Source organism: Polyodon spathula, chromosome 2, assembly GCF_017654505.1.
Source record: "Polyodon spathula isolate WHYD16114869_AA chromosome 2, ASM1765450v1, whole genome shotgun sequence".
NCBI classification, from domain to species: Eukaryota; Metazoa; Chordata; class Actinopteri; order Acipenseriformes; family Polyodontidae; genus Polyodon; species Polyodon spathula.
Genome location: NC_054535.1, coordinates 39,146,980 through 39,158,429, shown reverse-complemented (window position 1 = coordinate 39,158,429; position 11,450 = coordinate 39,146,980). Strand labels below are relative to the sequence as shown.

General features: G+C 36.8%; 1 protein-coding gene across 1 annotated transcript; it reads left to right on the top strand.

Annotated features, from left to right (window-relative positions):
• Window positions 1–7,279: 7,279 nt before the first annotated feature.
• On the top strand, window positions 7,280–10,705 carry LOC121296289 (DNA damage-inducible transcript 4-like protein). Its single transcript, XM_041221662.1, has 3 exons — window positions 7,280–7,448; window positions 7,801–7,929; window positions 8,795–10,705. Exons 2-3 carry the CDS (start codon window positions 7,839–7,841, stop codon window positions 9,283–9,285), a joined length of 582 nt encoding a protein of 193 aa, XP_041077596.1. The 5' UTR covers window positions 7,280–7,448; window positions 7,801–7,838; the 3' UTR covers window positions 9,286–10,705.
• The last annotated feature ends 745 nt before the right edge of the window (window positions 10,706–11,450 follow it).

Below are 11,450 nucleotides of genomic sequence, written 5' to 3'. Positions count from 1 at the left end.
TGACTTGTTTTGTTAAACCTTGTTATTTAGCTCTGTGAGCAGTGTTTTTCTTTGTACAACCCTTTTATTTTGTGTTTATTAAATGTACGCAGCAGCAACTATACTTTAGCTTCTTTGTCTCTGTCCCTACCGATACCATCTGGCCCCTTGAAGCTATCCTGTCACACGGCCTCAAATGCCTTGAGTTTAGTCGATAGTGGCCTGCTCTGCATTCCAAGGGTAAGGTTTTTTGTTTGGGGTCCACAACTGTGGAACTCTCTGCCAGAGGTTCAGATCCTCATTATAAATAGATGTGGAAGCACCAAAATCTCTTCTTCAAATATTTGTCCATATTGGGGTCATAAATTCAAAGTTCACAGCTGTAACACTTGAAAAACACACTGACCATCACGTGACTCCCGTGACAGCAAGTTCATAGGAGCGTAGAGGAATGTTGCGTCTGTCATGTCCACCTGGAGAGCAACAGTACAGAATGCCATCTGGTTCTGACATTAATTCAAATACAAGGGAAGGGTTTTTTTTGTTATTTGTTTCTCACAAGTAGTTTTTCAATAAATTTCGTGGCACACTGGTTGGGAAACACTGCACCTTGCCAAGCTAACTTCAACCATTTGATCCGAAGCTGATTTTAATACTACCGTCCAACTTAAGAGTGTTTTGGAATAAACAAAAAAAATCAAAGTCAAAGTAAAAAATAGTCTGGAAAACAAAAAGATTAAAAGCAAAATAATTAAGGAATGATGTTCTGCTATTAAATGAGAACAGAATACCAGTACAAAGGAAGTGCTCTTTTATGTAGTTCTGAGTTTTAATGCATTTTATTATGGTTATGATCACTTCAATGTTAAGGTACATTTCCTTGGGGTCAGTGCATAGATAACATCTGCTGTAATTTACCGCCATGAGAAACAGTGACCTGCCCTGCCCTCTGTCTACACTCAAACCCAAGAGATTACAATCTGTATCCTAAAACACAGAGGTCTGTGGCTCCCAACAGACTCCAGTTATCATGAAACCGGTGGACAGGCTGTGGCAGTGTCTTGTAAACTGTTTACAATAAAGTGCCCTTTTTCCTTTCTATTTCTATTCCCATCGACACAGGACACACACACAAAATACGTTCAATATTTTAATAGCATGTAACCACCGAGAAAAGTTACTCCGAGCCTCCGTGACTAACTGCAAACTCTACAGCATGTAAAATATAACATTCCTCATTTCTGAGTAATATATTTTAAAATGATGCATTTGTTAGTTAAAGGGCTAATTTATACCATATGCATTTTCCAAATATTTAATTTCTTACCTGGTAAATACAGCATCATTATGTCTTCTATATGACTCATGTTTGTGGTTGCAACTGTTCCAGTAAAAATTGATTCTTAAAATACTTGTCAAAGTTGATTTTCCTAATCAACACCCAAGTCAATTTTACTATGTTTTGTCTTACTATTTCTGAGTTTTTTCCTAAGATTTGGATAAGAGGAAAAAAAGAGACAAATTCTGGGGTGGGCGCACAGTTATCTATTACATTGAATAATTTGACTATCTTTTTTTTTTTTTAAGTTTATCTTGAGGAATGCGCTATTAAGCTGCTAAATGTTTAAAATGCCTCTAATCAGCAAATATCTGTTACTCTGTTTACACTTGGCACAAATCAGCCAAAGCAACTATGGAGATATTTATAGTAGCACCTTCCCATGCAACCACACAGCATACAACTCAATGGCTGTGCATGCTTGCCCTAAGTGCTTATTTAAAACAATGTAAACAGCTGGTCTTTTCTTTGTTGTTTGGTTGCTGGTTTCAGATCCTGGAAGGAATTCCATTGCTCAGAATGGTTCTCTCCCCTTTTCAGCAATCAGCTCACAAACAGCTGAGTGGTCAAACTGTTTATTGCCTGCAATCAAAAGAATTAGTAAATCGTGAGAAAACATATTTATTTGGTATCTCTTAAGGCAAGAGCTATAACTTTGTTCAAAGCAGTATAACCTTTTATTGAGCTGTACAGTGTTTTCAGGTGGTAAGAAAATGTGCTAAATCCATATTGAATTGTATTGTATTGTGTGGGACAGGAGTAAGTGATTCACTAAGATAGTGGGCACTGTTCACAAAGCTTTAACTCACAAGACTGTTTATCTTCAAAGTCTGTTTAATAATAAATAAAGTTCCATGAAAATGCTCTTGATTGTTGTAAATAATCAGTTTAAACAGTTCTTTTTCTTTTTAATCAAAATGAATTGTCTCCAGTAAACAATTTTTGCCTCAGCATACAGACTACCGACATCAAAGTTAACCAGAAAAACCTGCAAATAGCACCCAGAGTTATGATGTTCAAGCAACTGCATTTGTTGAAGTTCACCAAACCCTCAGTTGTTTTTTTTAGTTTTCCACATGCACATAAATTGAGGCAAAGTTTAGGCAAGAATATAAGGCAAGAGAGATGAGTAGAATTCTTATGCTGGTATTGAAACCACTATTTCTCTTTAAACTTGCCATTGAGTGTAGTTTGTTTCAGGTGACTGTTTCAAATCACTGTTCGTAACTTCTGTTTGTTATCAGCTCCTTTAAGAGCAACAAGCATTTTGGAAAATCAAGATAAAGATACAAACTGTCAATGTGGTAGCCTCGGTCAACACTAAGAACCTTTGTATGATAATCCTTCCTCTCCTGCAGTGACATTTTACATGGTTACAGAAACAGGCTTGTAACCAGGAGGTCCCCGGTTCAAATCCCAGCTCAGTCACTGACTCATTGTGTGACCCTGAGCAAGTCACTTAACCTCCTTGTGCTCCATCTTTCGGGTGAGACGTTATTGTAAGTTACCCTGCAACTGATGCAGTTCACACACCCTAGTCTCATATCTTATAAAGTGCTTTGTGGTGGAGGCAGTGGTATCGGCGCTATGCTTTAGTGGGAGAGGTCCTGGGTTTGCACCCGCCCTCTGCCTGTGTGTGGATTGCCTCGCCTTGTGTGATGCGCCTGCCTGCGGGAACTGAGATCGCTACTATATATATATATATATATATGTATATATATATATAAAAGAATATGTTTATATATTTGACTCATTCATTTTTCATTTTACAGTACAGCATATGTCACAGGCTAAGCTATCTGGACAGAAATAGCACAAACGATCATCCTATTTGAGAGTCTCAGACATCAGTTATTGTTCTTTTACAAAATATGAGGCCCCTATTGGAATATATAGGCTACTAAATATTTTATGTAGGGAAAATAATAGCATTAATATCTCAATTATAATATTCTATTGTGTATGACTTTAAAACAGTATTAAAGTATAATAGTATATATGATAAACGAAATAAATTAAATGTAAAATCAATAAAAAGAAACCCATTAGTTTCTTTTTCTTTTATTTATTTACTTTTTTTTTACAAAAAAGACGTTTTTGACTGTCTTCCATTAACATTTGGTAAGAAAAAGTATAACAGTGCATAGCAGAGCAGAATTTATCAGCACTGGCCAGGTAAAATGTGAATCAAATACAGACTGGTTATTCATAATCATCAGAATGTTTAACATGGATTATAAAGTTAGTTGTTTAAACGCTATGTCAAGTGTAATGGATACATATTCATAGACGCCAAAGTAAATGCATGAAAAAGAGTGATAATTAAAGTACTGTACTTCATTGGAATGGATTGTGAAAACGTGCCAAAACTTTGATGAATGAGGTTGACAACTGAGAGATCTCAAAAGAGTGAGCCTTAAGCCCTGTCAACACAAAGCCACTTTTTCAGGAACAGTGACTTCAATCAAGTTTCAGGAGACCACGAGACCTGTTTTTGATACTTTCAGGTATCAAAACGAGTTGGATTTTTCATGACGTCACCAGGAGACTTGCCAAAAGTGGGCAATAAAACACAATGAATAAATCATGTGACTGATCACTTCATTATTTAAAAAAAAAAAAAAATACACTTAAATTACAATGAACCCCATTTCATATAGCTACCAACATTGGTCAAATATTATTTGTTAAAACACTTGGAATAAACGTCGCCATCAATACAGCACATGCACCTACCCTGGCTAATGGAGCATTTGGCTGCCCAATTTTAGTTAATATTGCATCTCGTTAAAGGAAGAAAACAACACAAATGTAAGTTTTAATCACTAGATGATGCACTGAAGAATCTGGGAGATTACGTTTCATTCACATACAATGAACATACAATGAACATACAATGAACATACAATGAAAGTCCTTAATTATTGTATGTTCATAACATAATGCCCAGTTGGCTGTGTGCACGGGTCTGATTCAAATAGTTCACGGTTTAAAAAAAAAAAGGTTTACACAATCAGTTTCATTCATATATGACCCATGTGAGATATTTAATGAACAAGTGTTATATATATAACATATATGTAAATTTCTGATCGTGTTTTCAGAAAAAAACATTTCTGTGGAGCCCTCATTACCACAACAGATATAAAGGAAGTAATGAAATTGCGTGTTTGGCAGGGCAATTGGGTGCTGACTCAAGAGAAGCCATGTTTACAGGTATGTTTTACTTTACAAGGCTAGCTATCGGTTTAAATGTCTGTCTTAATAACAGTAAACTTGCTAAGCACTTTCCCCCCAATTTTATATACCGGTATATAAATTTGTGAATGTTCCTAAAACTCAATTACCCAACATGGTACATTGTCAATAGATATTCATTACAAACTACAAACTATTAAACATAATATTAATGTACACAACTGCAACCATTGCAACGCATAGGCACCATATGCATACATTTAGTTAATTAATATACAAAATTGCTTATTTTTTACATGGACACAGAAATAAAAGCCAAATGGAAGCGCATGCAGACTATATACAGAAGGGAACACATGAAAGCAAAGGACAGGATGAAATCTGGAAGTGAAAGTGATGGCTATACACCTAAATGGTGCTACTACAAAAGCTGTCATTTTTAGCAGATGTGTATGTACCCAGACTTAGCCAAGAGCTAGTTCTTAGTAATGATCAAGGGGATGTCTATGAATACTCAGTTGTCAACAAAAGAGGCAGAAAGTGGGGTCTCTTCTCAGAAAGTATCATCTCCAGCATCAACTCCTAAAAAAACAAAGAAAGAAAAAATACCTGAAGAGCTCATTGGTGCAGCTCTTGCTGCTTTAGAAACAGTGAATACCTTAGTGGTGTCACTGGCAAGGTCCCAGTGTGAGGCCTTTGGCAAGCTGTCTGGCTGAAATAAAAGAGTCTGTATGAAAGAGAAAAATAAGGCAAATAACTGAAATCTGTACAGATTTATTTTGTGAAGAGTAATTTCAGTAATTTAAATTATGCTGGTACTAAATTGTACATTGTTCATTTGTACTTGTTCTTTACAGTTTTTATATTTATTTATATATGTATAGGTGTGTATATATATATATATATATATATATATATATATATATATATATATATATAAATGTATAGGCTTCTTGCCACTGGGGTACTTCTTAGGCAGTTATGTAAAGCACATGCTGCTAAGGTAATGTGTTCAACTTTTTCAGGAGTGAGGGGAATGGCCTTCCTGAACACACGCCATCGTGCTGCTAAAATTCAAAATGCATTCTAGACATATTGCGTGCTCTGGAAAGTCTGTAATTAAATTAAATATTGGTCAATTTGCCCAGGGGAAATGGCTTCATTAGGTATGGTTTCAACCCAAATGCTTCATCAGCCACTATAACGTATGGTACCCAGACAGAACGTGTGGGGATCGGATGTGCAGCACAGCGCAGTTCTCCAAAACAGAACCAAGTCCACATTTTCCCCGCACACCTCCAGCACTCATGCGACCGTTTGTACCCACACCCACATATATCAGCATCCACAAGAGTCATTAACACCACTGAATGACTACCCTTATAATTATAAAAAAATGACCCTGAATTTGGTGGTGGTTCTATCACCATGTGCTTGCCGTCAACCACAGCACTGCATATGGGAAACTGCCACAGTTCAGTAAACCTTGTGCTGATGGTTTTCCAGTCCTCTTCAGCTTCAGGACTCCTCTGTGACAGAGAACATGATGACGACAGTCTTATGGCTAACCATAAAAGAAAATTCTAAAGACCAGAAAGTCTCACCAGTCGCAAGAAGCTGCAATGTGATTGTGATACATTCACCCGGTGAGATGGCTTCACACATTACAGTGTTTTTCTTCTTTTTTTTTAATCAGGCCTTCTACCATCTGAAGTAAATCTCTGAAAGTACTCTGATGCATTCCATTCTGATCCAACTTTTATAACCACATCCATCCTCCTCAGACAGCTCTTACCAGAGTATTGTCAGCCTTTTTCTTTTCTGCGCAATAGCCACTGTGTTGGCCATTTTCTCCTTTTATTTTTTTTCTGTTGGAGCAGTGCTCCAGCAATAAGGAAAACTGAAGAAATTACTACTGCACTTTCAGCATCCATCTTGCGGCTGTAGTTTCTTTTAAATGACTTTTTTTTTATTATTATTATCCAATCAAATTACATGTCTTGCCTTTTAAAAACTGTTTTGTGATTGGTTGTTATGTCACCGCATGTCTCCCCCCAAGTGTGCCATGTTGTTTCTTGAAACCTAGTCTCCTGAAAGGAGGTTCCAAGCCACAAAGTGGCTTCCTGTTCCCAGGGCTTCACACTAGATGTGAGATGTCTGTGAATATTCACCAGTGAACACCCCCCCCACCTCTTTTTAACCACAGATATTTTCTGTTTTTGGTTTTGGTTTTTTTGGTTTTTAACTAGACAGAATACAGTAATGTTAACCTGTTTTACTTCAGTCATTCAAGTTAAATATAAACGATTACCTAATATATAACAATAGACTACCGGTAAGCAAAAAACAAACATGTAAAATCTCTTCGTGAACATAATTTGATTGTTCAAGAAACACAGACAAGTAATTGTAAACACCCAACCAGAGCAGCATAAACATAATTACATAAAATTAACAGGGCAATGTAGAATAAACATTGATCATTGACAGAAATTAAAAACTGAGTAGGAAATCATTAGTCAAGCACTTCGATTTAAAAAAAAAAAAAAAAAAAAAAGTTAATCGAGGAGACCATACAAAAAAACAGATAGCAACACACTACCTTTGTCTTTAATTGGCTACTTCTGTGAGATCGATAGCCAATCACATCCACAGATGTTCGTTGTCACTAGGCGCTGTAGAAGTAGCAGATTAGCATCCAAATAAAATCTTGTAATTCCAGAATGCCACCGTGCGCACTGATTGGCTGTATCCTGCCTTCGTGTGTGAGCAAGAAGACTATAAAGTTTCTGAGACGCGCATTACATCTGAGTTCATTCGGTGTGTGTTGATAGTGAGTTTGAATGGACGGTTGCAGTAAGAGAGGTGGCTGGGTTAATTTGGAAGGGGGCGTGTATTCATCTAGTGTATTATAATATATATTTAAAAAAAGGTAAGCGGAGTGACACTTTTGTATTCGTAAAATGTGTTTATTTCTTGGAAAGCGTAAATTGTAGCTTGGAAGCCATGCGATTATACATACGGTTTGGTAAAAGGGACACCTATTTTTTTTTTTTTTTTTTTTTAAGTCTTTGTAATTTAGTTGTATTTATCGTTACGCTTCTGTCGGTAATGTTTGTGTTTCTGGTATTAATAATTAGTGTTTCGCCGATATGTCGTTATATTAATTAAATGCAGCTATGTACATTGTTTGCCTGTTAAGAATATTATACTGACACTTGCGTTTTATTTATTTATTTATTTATTTATTTATTTATTTATTTATTTTTATTTTATAAATCTAGCACTTTAGCGTAACTAATTTGTACGAAGATCGAAAACTATGGTTATCACCAGTACCATGAAGAGCAAAAATTCAGAATGCATTTCAGAGCTAATAGACCGGAGATGTGACCAAGCACAGATAGACGAAGGTAGGTGTTTGTATGCATTTTAAATATATAGTCTTCATTGGGTCTTCAGTCCAGTATAAACAGACGTGCCAAGGCATGTATTTATGTATGGTTGTTTATCAATACAAGACTTGCTGCAGAGTAGCGCACGGATGACGAGGGAGGAGAGGGGGGTGCTGTGCTGCAAATTGCAATGAAGTCATCGTCTTTAACTATGCTTTTAATTTCAGTTGGACAACACATACCGTAACCCAATCAATTGGCAAGTCTTTAAATGTGATTTTAATAAGAATTGTTATTTGTCTTTTGCTGCATACCGGTATTGGATTAATTAATGTTAGGGAAAGTGAAATTAATAAAACTTTGATTTCTGACATTGTTAATTATAAATCTCAGTAATCCTAATTTTAAACGTTAATATTTGAGCTAGAACTATTTCTACACGGCAGTCTAGTTTTAATCCTAAGAACATTAATTGAAAAGAGTCAGACTAGCTGAGCTAGTTCAGCATAACAGCTCTTGAAATAAAAGTTGTAAAGCAGATATTTTTTGCCAGCTAGAAGTCTAAGTTTTTGAAGCTGGATTCTTTTTATTTGTGTGTCATTTGAAACCTGATAGCTTGCCTGCTGCAGTTGGAGATGACATATTCTATTGTAGGTCTCTTAAAGCTATAGTAACACAAACTTAAGTTGTTGTTTCTGTTTTAAAGCAAACCATTATAATTCCTTGTCTTTATACACCATTACCATTGCCTTTTATTTCCCACTGCAAAGGGTCCAGAAATAAAATCATTTCACCACCCTATATCTGCTTGGTCATGTTGTTACACACAACTGCATGTGTTTGCAAATATGTATATTCTAACAAATCTAATTATGCTTCTTAGAATTGGACTACTGGGATCATGGCCTTATTGAGCCCAATCTGAATGGAGAGGTGTTTGAGGAGAGAACCTGCCAGAATTTGGCCAAGATGTTTGAGAACTGCCTATCCCGAGCCAAGAAGACCAAACTGCACTGTTCTGAGGTTCTGGTCCCCGAGACGCTCACTAGGAGGATAGCTCGGGACGTCCTGCGGCTGTCTTCTGGTGAGCCCTGTGGCTTACGGGGCTGCATCCTGTATATCAATCTGGAGGTCGAAAATGTGTGCAAAAAACTGGACCGGATAATCTACGACTCCACGGTGTTGCCCACATTTGAGCTGACCCTGGTGTTCAAACAGGATGGCAATGCCTGGCCGAGCCTTAGAGACTTCTTCCTCATCGGTGCTTGTTTCACTCCTGGGTTCCGGCATGCTCTGAAGCTGAGCCCTGGGTTTAGACTGGTTAAAAAGAAACTGTATTCCCCGTCGGCTGGTACCGTTGTAGAGGAGTACTGAAACTTCACGCACTTCTAAGTTCGGCAAAACCTGACTGCAAAAACCACATGTTTTGAGATGACATGTGGTCTTTAATAAATTGTTTTGTATTGCATCTTTTGGGGGTGGGTGGGCAGCATTGCAAAGAATTGTCACTTTATATAGGTGGGCCTTCTAATGGATTTCACCTTTCACATGTGTGGTTGGTCCCCCCCCCCCCCCCCCCATACATTAATATAAGCTTTAGTATGGCAGCTTTATCATTTGTCCATGGGTGGTATAACAACTGATCAACATGTGTGCTGTTCTGTTGGAGATTGTTCTAAATCTGTGTTGTCCTTGTATTTCATTTTAAGCACACTACGCAACCAACCCTACACACACTTCTTTTCAGTGGGCCTACTTGAATGACTACCATGTTCACCCCATGACTGGATTTTAGGTGGCTGCTAACTGTATTTAAATGGAAGCAGACACGATTTATTTGTTATATGAAACATTTGTGGAGTTGGTTCCATCTAAAATTAAAGGTGCAATAATTGCTAATTTGGTATGTACTGCGTTTCATTTTTAATGTTTTCTTGACACCTGTGAGTCAAGTTCATGCCTTGAATGAGTCACTGACTTAGCTTTGAACTAAAATTGCCCTTGTTGAGCTACTTTGGATTGGGTAAATGTCTTCTATATTTACAAATTGATTTGATATGGGACGATTGCATCTTAAGTTCAACATTAACCTTGTATCTGTTTGCTGTTTCAGTGTATGCAAACTGCAGGTCTGCCAGAAATTGCCTTGCATCTGATTGTGGTCAATAGCATTACTTTTCTTTAAGAAGCTTGGCTTGAAATTAATGTTAAAACACTGGAAGCAGCTAATGTCATGCACTAGGGAAGGCAAAGATGTGGATTTCTGTCTCCAACCCTCCCCCATGTTACTAGCTAACTCCTAATTAGTGTTTACTATTGGGGAAGATAACTTTATCTTGCACAGTAGTCAAGTGGGCTCGCAGAACATAATTTCTATTTAAAATTTGAACTGTTGGCACATGGGTCACTCTAAACAAATAGCTGGGCCACCAGCCACCTCCTGATGTGTCTGTATTTGGCACACTTCATTTCCCACAGTTCTAAAACACCGTGCCTTTACATTAATGAGGTCAGTGAAGAATAAGGCAAATTATGGTTTTGTAGCTCCTTTTCACTTTACTGTTTGCACTTTGTATGGATTTGTAATTTTCTTTTTGCCTTGGCGATCATTGCACTATTGGAAAACTGTCATTGTAGTGCTCCAGGGATGTTTGTACACTTTCCATTTTTACAGATGTCAAGATGCCTTTCCAAGGTGTTTACTGCTGCAGTGCTGTTACTCTACAGCTGGAGCCTATATTTTTAAGCTTAACTGCCTGTTAAAGGAAGACCAATATTTGTCTTTTTGACAATAAAAAAAAAAGAATATTTTTAATCTTGTGGTTTTTCTTAAGACATTTCTTTTGCATTGTGGTTGGTGCCAAAACCAATTGCAAAAAGGCTTTACATTTTTAAATTGGTGAGGTGAAAGTATTTGAGAGAATTTATTGAAGTACATGTGTTGGCCCTGTTAATTGTAGACCACTTCAATTAGTCTGCTTATGAACCTATTTAGTTTGTAAATGTGTACATGGTTTGAGTTGTCATAGACTGGTTTTTACAAGAGTGATGTTATTGACTCTATAGTTCACCTGTAAAGAAACATGATTCCTTTTGTATACTAGTAATTTAGTGGGGTTTTAATTTTATTTTTTTCCCCTTGGGTCATCTTAAGTCTATTTAGTCATATACCTGATAACCATCTGTACACTATCTTTTAAGAGAAAGGTTACAGTTTTTTTTTTTTTTTGGTTCAATATAACATTAGCTCAGAAATACTGGCACTTGCATGAGTAGCTTTCTGTATATTTAGACAAAATGTATCAGCTCAAGGAAACCTACTTTTCATGGGTTTTATTCACAGCACAGGATTTGGGTCTGTCTGCGGGGGTAATTGCAAAAAACATTCTTCACCGTGCTTGTTTTTAATACAGGCTCAATTGATATAAATAATTCATGTAGCAGAGCAGATGCTGAAATTAACTCAAGCCTTAATCCATACAGAGTTGTTGTTTAGAATTTCACTCTAATAGCACAATACAGTTCTTTTCAAGTGACTG